The following is a 15,062-nucleotide window of genomic DNA, read 5'->3' on the forward strand; positions in this document are numbered from 1 at the left end:
TTTTGATGTATGTGTCAATTTACCTAAACTTTAGAAAGGTACCTAATGAATAATTTCGACGGCGTAATAATATATTATTATGACTAAAGTACCTGTATAGTCTAATTATGGTTTAAAAAAATAAAAATAATATACACTATATTCAAATAACACTGATATAAATCGTCTGGTATTTAAACTAATAAGTAATAACCGATTACTCCGGAGTAATTATTAATCTTTAAAATAAATGTAACTTTTTGCACGATCTAAATAATTACAAATTCTATTACACTAAATTACTAATAAATAGGTACATTTAAATATGATTATTATGATCATTAATAAAAAATAATAAACAATTTTCATGTACCGATTAGAAGAAAGTTAAGTACTTATTATTATTGTACTCGGATAATTACATTTGTCAATTCTTTCTGCTACAACTAGTGTATATATTTATTATTTACTACTTTGCTGTAGAGCTAATTCGACTTTTTTTACAACAACAAACAAATATGAAAAAACAGAAGCCTTGAGAGCGTAGTAGATAATTTATATAGATAAATATATTGTCTTATATATAGGCAGGTATTCGATATAATTTTTTTTCATAGCATGTAATTTCGTAGAATCTAAGTTATGCAGTTTGCGATAAAATTCCTGAGACGAAAAAAAAAAATAGTTTGAGTTTCTTTAAAATTCAGTTAGACTCTTCGAATAACATTTTCAGCTGCTATATACGCGTATACGAGGCATAATAATATAGGTACATGGGGTGTTTTTTCCTTAAAAATACGTTCATTTATATATATATATATATATACACACCATAATATATAAGTATTTAGTATATAGACATATAGTATATTATATATATGTATATACGCATCTATATATAATAACGTTCACAATTCACAAGATTTCCAGGACATAATGTCGCGCAACGGACGGGCACGCTTCTTCGTTCTTATTTATATATTATATTGTTACCGCATCGCGCAGCAGATGGTCTATACTTGGATGGATGTGCCAGGTGGTGTTTCGCTATCCTCAGATTTGTCCTTTAACCCCGTTCCTCGCGATTTGGCCATCGGCATTCCGCCGAAATGGTTCCGGCAGTATAGGTTAGGTACCTATATATATTATATTAAACTATTGCACGCGCGCGGGGTAATGCGATCCGAAACGGAAACGTACAAATTACATTGCCCGCGAGTGTAATCACGGCGTTGCATTCGTATAATATAATATCATAGTATTACCCACACACACATATATATATATATAGGCACGTGGACCGGAAATAAACACGGGTTTTTCGTCCGCGGCGCATAAGAGAAGTAAAAAACGGTTATTGACGTTTCTATGGGCTAATTCGGACACCTTCGGCCGCGGTGGTATAAACTATATGCGCACTCCTTTGACGTAACGGATACGTAGTTATTATTGAACGAGCGCAGACCGCGAATTCGGTATTTATATGTGGGTATAACAATATGATTGTGAGCGGATACGTTTTGACCTTAGACGTTCTCACCCATTTCTCATGCGTTTATGGTCGTAATATTTATTATTATTATTATTATTATTATTATATTATTATTATTTGAACGAGTAAATAATATTATATATTCAATTACCCCGTAACCGAAACCACGTGTGCGTACCCTATGTATGCCGAGGAGGAGTAGGTGGTAGTGGAAATTCGACGAACAATGCGATCGTACGGCGTTTACGCTATACAGTGATATATTATATATGTTTATGTTCGCGAAAAACAATCCATTCGTCATTTCAAAGCCGAGGAAATGAAAATATGATACGCGTAATCGATACCTACTTAGGGAAAACAATAATAAACGAATCGTTATCACCTTGCCATATAGGAAGTGCGATATAAGTATATAACATAACATAATATTATTATGTAGGAGGTATATCATAGGTACTTACATATTATAATAAATGCATTCAAAACAATACATATAATATTGCATATCAAAAAGTTTAATTTATAATTTTACCTGCGTATAACACTGTTAACTATATGCATTAGGTTACTTACACGAACTGTTTGTTTTATAAAATAGGTATAGGTACGAAAATATTATGCAGGGTGTATGTTGTGTTGTTCAAAAAAAAAAAAAACAATGAAGAATTACTTGTTTCTTATACGAACTGTTTGTTTTATAAAAATATAATAGGTAGGTATGCTTAAATTATACGATATCTTGTGTCGTTCAAAAAATTAAAATAAAAAATACGTGTTTCTTTGTTTGCGTATTATATACGAGACATTTTGTTCGCAACATTTCAAAATCTTTTACGCACGCAGTTGTACCAACGAAAAATTCAACTATTTTTTTCTTACACAATACAATAATTCTGGTATAGAACAAATTTTTCTGAATTTTTTATCGTCATACAATAGTTAAATGAAGCACAAAACAAACTTTTTATTCGTTTTTAGGATATATAATTTTTAGATACATGAAAATAAAACAAAACAAAAAAACTTATGTGAAAATATATTTGATGTTATGTATTATATGAAAATATTTTTGATGTTGTATTCAACTAAGTTTATTTCCACGAAGTGTTCAAATACCAAGTTACGTACGTTTTAAAGTGAATGCAGGAGGTATATAGACGAGTCTATTTTGTAGGCGAACGGGCGAGAATGTATGGAAAAAGACCATGTTACACGCGTTTCGCTAAATAATACCAAACTAAATAAAAAAGCCACTGACCCTATTTACACTCGTACCATTCACGTTCGATTTTAACAAAAAATGACTGAAAAACGTTTTATAAACGGTCAAATGTCGAAATTTGTACACATCCCTCGTAAACTGCGTATCGAAAATCAAACATTAGTGGAAGTAATGGCATTTGACATATTGACAACCGTCCAAATGTGTATTAGAAATCCATTTCTATTTCTGATAAATGCATGACACAAGGGCTCTACGGACCATAACGGTATGTTGTTATGTATAATATATCCCTAATAATAATACAAATGTTTTTATATACAAGCACATGTGATGTGTAGTAGTGATCGTCTGTATAAAATGTGATGTGTCCTTTAGTAATCGTTTCGATTGGCATTGTCGTCGGACCAGTGGGCAAAAATCGTTTACAATAAATAATAGAAGAACGAGGATTTTACGTTTACACTTATACATATTATAGCGATTTTATAAAAGAGCAATAATGTGTAAACATTTAAAAATAAATGCTGTGACAGCATATAAAGACGTTTCTTCGTATTGTAGGATACCTGCGCGTTGTGCGAAGACGTCCAAACACAATCTCGACAATATTGACGACGTTTAGGTCAGTCCAGACGGTCTTTAGAAAAATAATGTTATACGGCTTCTTAGAGTATAATAATGTATTTCGAATACGTTTAAACGATTGCTGCAGCTGTATACAAGCTGCAGGTTTTACAACTGGATCCCCCCTCCCTGAAAATCTTTTTTGAACTATCCTCGTGGATTAAAAAAAAATAATAATAAATAAATTGATAAAATAAGTATTACTGCAGACCACGATTTTACCTACAATAAATAACATAACTACAATTGATTAAACTACCCCTGATTATTATTCATAGTTCATTTTTCATATTTCCTTATCTATTTTAGTTTAACGTCGTTAAATTAATATACCATCATTTTTCTATGATTATTATATAGGGGTGTCGCAAATACTACTGACTTGTGATATGTACGAATTATTTTTTTTTTGCAAAATTAAGAACTATTATATTAATATTATTATTATTATACTATGTATTATTATATTATGTATGATTTGTAAATAAACATTAAAAGAGCGTCCTCAAAGAGTGTTCAATTCTATTCTGTAACTACTTCCAATGTCATTTAAAAATACATATTTCATTATTCAGCGTGACGAGTCGTTCAATTTTAGGAATATAATTTTAAAATATTATATCCATTTATAAGCACATACTACAATGTGCAGTTTAATTTTTGCAGTTTTTGCGTTTTCAAAAACGGAAATATGAATTTATTCAACCACAAACCCACACGGGTGGGTATTATATTTATTATTTAATAATAATAATAATAATAATAATGAAACCATGTACAAAAATATACGGGTCCCCTATATGATTTAAAAATTCAAAGCTATTCATGTCGGTAACGATCATTTCAATATTTGAATACAAAATTATTAATACGTTTAATATATTATTTGTATATATTATTGCCTCTCATAATATTGTATAGTAATAATAATAATAATAATAATATGATATAAAATATCTAGACCCAAACAATTTCGATGATCGGTTTAAAAAAAAAAGTTGCTACTCAAAAATTGGTCGTCTTATTTTGAAATAGTTACATTTTACTTCATTCATTGTTTCAGTATTTTTTTTTTCGCACGATACGTATATGGGTACCACCTACATAGGTAATATTATAATGACACGTAATTACTATAATTTTCTCGGCGGACGAGAAATGGAAAGAATGAAAAAATGCTTTTTAATTTGTTGGCAGACGCGTATTACTGCTGCACGAATATATACGACGGACCTCCGGTGGGGAACTTCCTGGGTGTTTCCTCGTCGCCGCTCTACGTTATATCAATTATTAATAATTTATATCGTGTGACAAGTGTCCCAAAGCCGTCGTCGCCCGGACGTAAGACACCGCGCGGCGTCATCTACTGCGACGGATAACATCTCGGATACGCTCTTCGTTATGTCTCGTTGTCGCTGTAATTGAGTTTTCTCACAGTAATTATATTTAAAAACTCTCGAGTGGAAAAAAATAATAATATTATAGTATAAGCTCAGCATATCGGAGGATTGCAAATTATTATTTATTAAACCTGTATATTCTGTATCCTTATTTATTGTGCTTCATTTATACGTGTGAAATATAATACTACTACACCTAGATACAATATCTAATCGATGTACTATTATGAATTCATTTGCAAATATATATATTATTATTATACTTGACGTCAGAAGCACGCGTATCAGTTACCCCGTTCGATCGATTAATCATATATATCGGCAGCGTACGCATGTATACTTATATACTTTATAATATATGATTATCTGCATTTATAGACTCCCCGGCGCGCGCCTATCCCTATATGACCTATACGGACGGCGACGAACACAAACAACTGTAAATCCGCAAAACAAGTAAGCGAACATCGTCGGGGTGGCTTGTGTGTTTATATCATTACGACTATTTCTATTATTATTTACCTCTATATACCGTCACTCTTCCGCTCGCTGCACGCTCGTAGTGCATGACTGGTAATTTTTCGGATAAATCCCATCGATTGTGACGCCGTTCCCCGATGCACATTGCACCCTATCCCTCTCGAAACAACGTATACCTATATGCGCGCCGCTACCTTATAACAGTATACGTTATTCGATATTCGGAAATATTATAACCGTAATACGGGAGTACTTCGGACCATGCCGGCGTGCGGGGTATATGCGCATGCTAGGGGGTGGAAAACGGTAAAATTAGCATGGGGGTGTCGTCCGCTGCAAGTCTGATGTGGCTTAAATACGTGTCGGTGAGCTTTAATAATACAGCGTTTCCTACGCTGCACACACACGAGCGCACGTATATACTATTATCGAACGGCTACGGAGTTTCCGGTCCATGTACCTATACGCACACGGCGTATATGTATGATGGATATGTAACGCATCTATATATTATATTATAAAAGCATCCGCGCGATAACGGCCGGATCGGGCCTGCAGTGTAGTATACCTTTACTGGCGGCGGCGGCATTCAAATTCACAGTGACGGATCTGACGTAAAAAAATAAAACATAAAATAAATAAAACCGAAAAAAAACACGCCCGTAAACCACCTGCGCCCGCGATCGCACACCTGTTTCGGACGTCCGAGACTCAATTTAACACGATGATTTCCATCGCTATTGTTATATTGGTTTTCACCATTGCCGCCACCGTCGTCGCCCGTTCTGCTGTTAACCAACAACGCCGTCGTATCCGTCCGCGGCCGACGGGGGGGCCTCGACTGATGGGACATACGGCGAATGGCCATATATGCATTAAACGCAAAAGCCTTTTACGATAAATAACACACACACAAATACCTATATACATATTAAACATTGTAAATGTGTGTCGAAAGCAATTTATCCGGTCTTTATAAGACGCTATATGAGTCCATTGAGCAATTATTATTATTATTGTATATGTATATACGCACACCTTGGTCTCTATAATTCTTACATTGGTCGTAATAACTTCCGACGACGGTTATATACTAATTTACGCGCGTCTCCCCCTGCCCCGTCGTCGCTGACAGGTCCTCCCGGAAAAAACGGATTTAACGATCGTAATTAGTAATTACCGTCGAAACCGTTTTTCACCCCAATCGATTTTGACATTATCGTTTGTGTTTAATGTTTTAATAATTATTAAACAATATAATATATTGCAATAATGTACTATATTATAGGTACCTAACTAAGCTTAGTGAAATTCATTTTTTTTTTATTATTACTCGACTGGCGTTTTGTCGATACGTTTTTCTACGATTACGATCCAAAATATGTTCGTACTGGTTAAACGACGCAATATAATGGTATATGTTATAGCAATAATAATAATAATAATATAATATCCTACATCCGAGGGCAATAAATTGTGATTACAGTTATTAGGATTATAATATATAAAAATTGAAATTCGTATTCTTTTTTATGTATTATTTGTCTCGTATATAAATAACTACAGGAATTATTATAAAATATAATTATGGTAATATCAATCGTGGTACTAATTTGTTGTACATTTTTTATTTTATACTACTATTATTTACATGAATTCTATATACGTCAACAAGGATTATAAATTAAATACACAACCGCTGAAAATTTGAATATAATAACACGTTATCGATCTGACAATTACATAGTATAATTTTCGTGTAACTGGAATAACAATTAGCGCCGTAAAAATAACGATATACACGCACTTGTACTCATAGGTACATTATGTTAATCTGAATTCTGAACTATAAAATTTGTATTGGTACAAATGACATAGGTACTAATGATATACGTACAATAATTAGGAATGCATTATAATATGGTTTGTGTACGAATATTATCTATAATATCTTAACGTTTTTTTTTTTATATATTATTGAATTTATTCACCCTGCAATTGTTGTTCTGGTCACTGCGTTCAATGTAATCATATTTATATTACTGTCAATGTAATCGAAATTGTGTATACGTACAGAACGCCCTTAAACAATCAGACCCTAATATAGATTTATTTAAAACGACTGTTTTTGTACATATAATATATAATTATAATAGTCATGAGCCATTAAGTCTATTAAACGACAAATTCTAGATTTCCCCCAGAAAATAAAATTCTATTCACTTAAACTCAGTCGTTTGAGTCATGAACACGACCTGAAAATGTGTATCGAATATAACTGATGTTAGGTTAAGTATCGATTACGAACTTACAATTTTACGATTTATATATTTTACAATACAAAAACGCAATTATAAAAAGTAGGTTATGTACCTATTATATTACACAATGTCGTCTGCTCGACAAAGTCTGCCGTTTTAGTTTGTCACGTATCGCATACCTAACGATATTGTTCTACAGATTGTAATTAGATGCGTCGGGACTAAGCGGGCCGTGAAAATGCCATATTCAAAGGGTATCTCTTTTCGCTTTATTGTTAATTTTTTTTTATGTATCAGTTTTTATTTCCGCACGAACTGATCGCTGATTTACGACGGTTGATCGCTCACAAAAGACACGGCGATCATACACAAAAGAATAAGTCTAAGTGGCCCGGTTAGGAATCCATGGGAGAATATAATCTATCGGTATTATTTCGCATCGAGGATGGTCGTATACCTGGAAATTTACGAGCTCGGCGCAAAGGGGTTGTCACGACTCTGAAAGGGAGAATCGAAAAAACACCGACTTGTTACCGAGTAACATGTATATATGCGCGCGATGTACCACGCCGCGGAGATATATATAGGTACGGTGAAAAACGGCGACAAAGAAATAGCGTGTTGTGTACGGCACCACCTATTGTTCTAGGGTGGAAAAAAATAGACGAAAGAGTACTTATTTTTTCATTCACACATGTACCTTTATATATAAATGCATTTTACATATACCTACCCTCGAAATAGAGCGGTTTTTATTCCACCTCTCCGCGCCGCCGCCACCGTCGTTCAGTGGCAGATAATATGCTAATAAGTCACTCATATACGGTATGTATATACCGCACGGTTGTCACGGCGACAGACTGCGGTATAGATCATTTCTCGTTTCCAAACGACTAAATCGGTTATGGGCCGATACGCCGCTTACGTGCACACATATGCTAAGTAGGCGATAAACAATGCAATTCAATTTCCGGAACCGCCTGTAATAAATAAATAAATAATAAAGCCAACCGGAAACCTGGTGCTGTACCTAACTGACGCGTCGTCGGTTATTATCTCACCGTGTATTTTTCGTATTTTTTCCCTCTCTTTTAACTCTACCTATACCGCTATTATTATGGTTAATTTTGTAACCGAGAGTTTGCCTAATTGACTATGGTGTACGTATATTATGTTATGCGCGAGATTGATTGACGTCCGAAAAAAAAACGAAAAAATGTACACCTCGAGCGACAACGTGTGAATCGAATACTCGACGAAATAAACCCCCCCCCCCCCCACATTAATACCTATAATTCTCTTTCGGCTGTGTTTTTATATTCATGCAATTTTTTTGTTTCTCGCACTTACAGATAACTGTCGGCAATGTTAAAGTGGACCGTGGCCGGACAGAGGGGCGGGGGAACGGCGACGTGGAGACAGACGACGGTGGCCGACGAGTCGCCGCCGTGTTTTTCGGAAAAGCCGCGGCGAAGACGACCATCCAGAATGTCGGGCAAACATGACAAGGAAAACGCTGAGTGTTTGGTAAGTTAAAATAATATATTAAATAAAATAAAAATTTGACAATATTGACTTCCAGTCGAGTAGTATTAATATAACATTGTAGAAGATATATGATGCGTATATACTATATAATATATACCGTATGTCCGCGAAAACACTTAAACGGGGTACACTGTATAGTTAAATTATCCATATTCCTCAGTGCCCTATAATACATATTTTTGAACTCTGTTTGCAGAACATGAAACTATATATTATTGCAGGATTATTGATCTCCCGTAGACAGAATTCCAAAATATGTATATATAGGGTACTAAGTAACGTAGGCAACTGCGAGTTACAGAATGTACCCACTTTTCGCAGACACACGGCATACAATGTCGAGACAATTTAAAGTTTTGGCATTGAAGGGATTGAATTGAATAGGCACCTCTATACATAATATAACCCGAACAGATTGAAATGCTTTCGAAAAGTGATATTTTGACACATACCTATAGTGAAAAGGTGCGATAGACGATATCAAAAAGTTTATTATAAAATATATGAAGAATGGCATGGCCGTCTGCAGATAGAAAAAGTCGCATGTACCTATATATTTAAATATAATATTATAAGTGGCATTTTATTCGGAATACCACGCTCCGCCCAGCTCATACTTTTCTAAATCCCAAAGGAATTTCGTAAAACATTTTAAGTATCGATCGACGTTAAATTTATTCTCTGAGTAGTTATACGCGCGATGCGCATATACATCATTTAGCACATAGTCGATAGACCGGACGAAGCTGCACAGTTCATTTATTATAATGTGAGTTAGGTATATAACTTAGTATCGTATGCATAATTTATTCGTCCCTTAAGAGTGTTCTGGTATACTTTTTTGTTGCTAATTTTTATACGGGTTTCTTTTTTTTGTACAATGTGATTTTAGCAAAAGCAAAAATAAACTAATAATATGTATATGGGTACATACAAAACATACATAATACATATATATAAGTACCCAAGCGGTGTATATACGCGTTTGTATCACACAGCAAAGTTCCGATAAACAACTAACTTTTATGATTCAACTGCGATAATTTTTTCGGGCCAAAAACCTTGTGTAGTATTTTGTATTTTGAGTACACCAACCAACTCCTCCGACACTTGACAATAAAACCATTTTTGTCGTACATATAGGACGTGATGACACCAACAGCGAAGACTTGTCGCCGACGACGGCGGGAGAGCTTGAGAGACGTGAGCAACCATAACAGCCCGGCGGCGGCGGCGTTGCAGATGTCGCCGGGCGGCAGACGAACGAAAAGTCCCTGCACGGAAGTCCATTGGATGCCTGTGCAAAAGAGGTGAGACACATCTTACTTTCACGAGGATCGCACGAGTTGGGGGTCAATAAGTCCTCATGACATAGAATATTATCATTTTGTGGGTTTTGCGCAAAGTCATTGATATAAAAGTGGAATTTTTGCGTCCTAGAACTATATCTGATGAAAAAAATTGTTGAAAATGTTGAAATCAAAAAATCCGGTTGATAAGAAACATACATTTGTATACGGGCGGTCTGTGACTGCTCAATCAGTTACCACAATATTATTTACTATCGTGGTGGAGTAGCGTTGCACGGTACACTACTTTAACGTCTAATCGTTATCGACTTCAGTAAATATATTATATTATTAATTATTGTAGACTGTGCACTTAACCGTTTGAAATGTGCGTGCATCTGACTAGGTATCACAGTAAAGTTTTCCTCCATTCGTTATTTCATTATAATCGTCCTACACGATTTACGGATGAACACGATCCACGTCGGTAAACGGATAGGTTTGCCAATTATTTTTAGCCCGAAAATCTTCTTAGCCCCGGGCGTCTTAAGGAACAAATCCGACCTTGTGCGCATGTATAATAATATTATGTATTATTATCTCATTAACTGCTAAACGACACGATAAAATAACAACGACAGTATTGTTATATTATATTATTATACTCGTCGTGCTAAAACGAAAGCCGGTAAACGTATCGCAAATAATCGAGCTCGAATAAACCGCACAATTACCTACGCGCGTTTACCGGAAACACGCGATATTGTTTCGTCAAACGCATAATGACTTTATTAATAATATATGATATAACCATGACCGCACGCAATTACACAAAACGTGACACGGTAGATTTACCAGTGTAATGATACCGTTTAAGTGGTAAACACGTTATTGTTAGCTGTTTTTTTTTTATAACGTCTTAGAAATTATTATTTTCGCAAACTATGATTTTTACGACGTAAAAAACTAAAGTCTTCGGTATGTATTGTCATCCCCAAAGATCAGACATGCTGACGTTGCGGGCCCATGGATAACTTGTTTAGTGCACATAAATATCGTTTAATTTGATGACAAACGATTTGTAAGGATCACAAAAATAATGACAAATCGTTTGAAAGCACTTACTTGCAAACAAAAACGTTTTTTATTTGTGACTTTTATCAGAACAGACAACAGTTCTGGACCGAGGTCATTACGCTGTTCTGAAACCATCGCCGTGTACAGTATCAAACGTAGTTTTTAACCTAATTATATTATTCTGTCACAGACGATCCGGCGACGATATTTGTTGGACGGACGACAAGGTGAAACGGAAGAAGCCGTGTACGGCTGACCACGTGATCTCTACGGCGTACGCGGCTGTCGCGACGTTCGCCTCCACAGCGACAGCAGCCGCAGAAGTCACCTCTACCGTCGCCGTCACCTCCACCACCGACGAGCAGCTGTGCGTGTCCATGTCGCCTGCCGAAGAACCGGTTCAGCTGTCGCACAAAAATTTGCCCACGCTGCCGACGGGTCGGCCTCGCAGTCCGGGTGACCTGCGCGCGTCCAGACTGATCGACCGGTACGTGGATCAGATCCGCATGGACGACGTCACGTTCGTCCGCGGAAACAACGAACGGCTCAGCATCGTGTCGCCGCTGGCCAAACGGCTTGCGGAGATCCGGTTGCGTCGATCTCCCGGGACAACGACGACGACGGAGGCCTGCAAACGAAAACGATCGTCGTCCGACTGCGAAGACGACTGGCCGGAGACGCCGATCGCCGGCAACAAACGGCCCGTTGCCGCGTGGTGGTGGCAGTGCTCGGGCGGCGTCGGTGGCGGCCTAACTCTGCCCGACGGTCTGCCCAGTCCGTTCCACTCGACGCTCAACCGTCACCGCGTCGGCGGCCCACTTCACCAGCGGCGGATCGGGACGCCTAGCCCCATAACGCCGCTTCACCGGCAGTCGGCCGCCGACGATTCCGACGACTATTGGAAGACGCCCGTCGGACCGTCGCTGGCCACCGGCGTCCGCTTCGATCGGCTGCTGTCCACCACGTCGTCCACAACCGTCGACGACGAGATCATCTGCTGCAGCGATCCGCGCAGCCCGGCCGTGCTCGACGAGACGTTCACGCTCAAGTCCCGCAGGTGTCTGTCGTTCGTCTCGCCGCCGCCGTCTGATTCGTCGGCCAAAAAGCGGAACCGGAAGTCACTGAAAAAACCGTCTTCCGCCACCGCCGACAAAGGTATACGCATTGTATAAACACGAATAAATAAAGATTTAATGTTTTCGCATTGCGCATTTGCCCCACTATATTATGCAGTAGCTGGTGCATATAAAATTGTATCTATTTTTTTATTTGTTAAAACCGAATTTCATTGTAGTCATAGATATTATATTATATTGTAGATTAAATTACAATGCATTTAAGTCAGTTCATTCCGATAAGCTATATGCTTGCGGTGGTGCAAATAATTTGTACTAACAAATTTTGAATTCTGAGCGGAGATATGATTGAAATAATTGATTGTACAGCGTGTTATTTTTATATATCAGTATAGACTAGAGACACTTTGTGTATAGTAGAAATAAATTAAATAATACATCGATTTTCCATTTCAAAGTTGGTTTCTGGTAATGAATTGGATCTAGTTTGCACTTTGAAGGTATTGCACAATATGGATGTAGATCGTGATAGCTTATTAGTATTGTCGCAAAAACTATAACAATTAATTTAAATTAAGTTTTTCATTACTATTATATTATTATAGTACTGACTTATATTATTATTAATATACTACGTATAGCCTATATTATGTATACCTATAATAATGGTATCTAACATCGTTAAACAATTATTGGAATATGCAGAAGTAAAATTACCAACCAACTTTTAATATTATTTTTGTCACTTTTTGCATTTTTTTTTTTTGACGAAATTCAATTGTCACGGTCAATAGTATAAATTATATCCGAACACGATATTAATTCGAAATATTCAATATAACGTGATCGCACGTGATAGTTATTTGTAATTTGTATTGGATTCGTGTTTCTGTCCAGAATACTCGGCTGCAAGCGCTTAAATTAGAGTCTAATCTTAATACATTTTCGTTTTAGCTTCCGGCCTAGAGGTATCCATTGAACTGAAAGACTCGACACACTTAACCGTATTACGTAAGTATACATATGTATATTAACTCTTCATATTTACTTTTTAAACTGTTTTGCATTTTACCTGCATTGTTTAACAAACAAACTTTTGATTGCTTTCGGTGCTATAGTTAAAAGAGGCAGAAATCTGGTGTGTGCAGACGGTGAACCACCAAACACTTATATAAAGGTAAGTTTGTCACCGTGGCGCCATTGTTTGCTGGAATTGAATATTAGATTAACTTGGGATTATTACTACACAGGTTTACTTAGTACCCGGCAAAGGAACTTGCCACAAGACCCGAGTGCGGCACAATTCTACCAACCCTCGTTTCGACGAATCTTTTTCCGTACCACTCTCCGAAGAAGATCTGGACAAGAGAATATTGATATCCGCTTGGCACCGAGACAGATCTAAAAGGTAACGCTACCAACACACTTCATATATATATATATATATAATGCCCAACAATATACTGTTTTAAATTTTAAATGTTTGCGAACGTTTTCCACGATAGTTTACAAAAATCTCTTATATATATAATCTTTTATACTTTCGTAACGTAATTTATAATATAAAGTTATTCCACCGCTTTAAATTTTTAATTTATTCCGACATTCGCGATTTCAATAATTAATAATAAAATATAGATATATACCACCTACGTTGACTTGAATATTTTACGCGGTCCAACGGTGACCTTACGCACACACAGACACGTTAACATTATTTATACGCTTTGCGAACAAAAGTTAAGTAAATTATTTTTTTGAGTCTTACGATTCGAGATCATGTTTTATCTGAAGTGTATATCAAAAGTCAAAACTTGAAACACACACGTCACACACACACACATGTTATATGGCTTTCAGAGTGAATTTAGAAATGTGTTTCGAGCGCCTCGTCAGTTTCTATTTGAGAATAATTGATTGCTATTGTTTCGCGAAACAACTATAATATATGTGCTCGTATTAAGGCCGACGCGCACTTACAACCATCGACGTTTTATATAAAACGCAACGCGCCCGTCCAATCCTGTTATGGACTTTTATAATGAACACTGCAGCAGTGGTACAAAGTATATATATTACACTTTACAAACTTACGGTTCGTGTTTCGTTTCGAATCCGATACGCCCGCCGACGTTTTCGCGAAGATTATCCGATTTTCGTTGTGAATTACACTCACGCGCCGACCACATATATATGTAGGTAGTACCTGACTGAAAATTACAACCACACGTCACGCGTGAACTTTCGATCTGAAGTCTCGAATGACCGATACGAATAGTGTCGAATGACCGATACGAAACGTGCCTGATACCCGCGAAAATACTGCGTGGAAAACCCTTATCGTTCGTGATCGTATAAGCCGTATATTACAGAGCGTTGTCGGGAAAAAGATAATTGAATACAATCATTAAGTGTCCGTATAATATGAGAAATGGGTCAGTCGAACAAACACTATAGAGTTCGCCGCAAGCGCATTGCACTATACATATATATATATAACATTGTAATCCCAACGGTCGAAAAATTGCGTCACTCAAAACGAAATACCCCGAGAAGATTTGGGAGGCGAAACATCACTCACGCGTAATAATCTGCTGCTACTACAATA

General features: G+C 36.5%; 1 protein-coding gene across 3 annotated transcripts in view; it reads left to right on the top strand.

The window, feature by feature from the left end:
* Positions 1-15,062, top strand: part of LOC100575056 — a 59,863-nt gene that overhangs the window by 6,913 nt on the left and 37,888 nt on the right. For all 3 annotated transcript variants that reach the window (XM_003244549.4, XM_008184960.3, XM_029490380.1), the window contains exons 2-7: positions 8,817-8,991; positions 10,156-10,322; positions 11,569-12,533; positions 13,409-13,465; positions 13,573-13,631; positions 13,705-13,862. In XM_003244549.4, the coding sequence (XP_003244597.1) occupies positions 8,830-8,991; positions 10,156-10,322; positions 11,569-12,533; positions 13,409-13,465; positions 13,573-13,631; positions 13,705-13,862 (1,568 nt within the window). In that variant the 5' untranslated portion in view covers positions 8,817-8,829. The remainder of the gene's footprint in view (positions 1-8,816; positions 8,992-10,155; positions 10,323-11,568; positions 12,534-13,408; positions 13,466-13,572; positions 13,632-13,704; positions 13,863-15,062) is intronic.

This window comes from Acyrthosiphon pisum, chromosome A2 (genome assembly GCF_005508785.2).
Source record: "Acyrthosiphon pisum isolate AL4f chromosome A2, pea_aphid_22Mar2018_4r6ur, whole genome shotgun sequence".
Classification (NCBI taxonomy): domain Eukaryota; kingdom Metazoa; phylum Arthropoda; class Insecta; order Hemiptera; family Aphididae; genus Acyrthosiphon; species Acyrthosiphon pisum.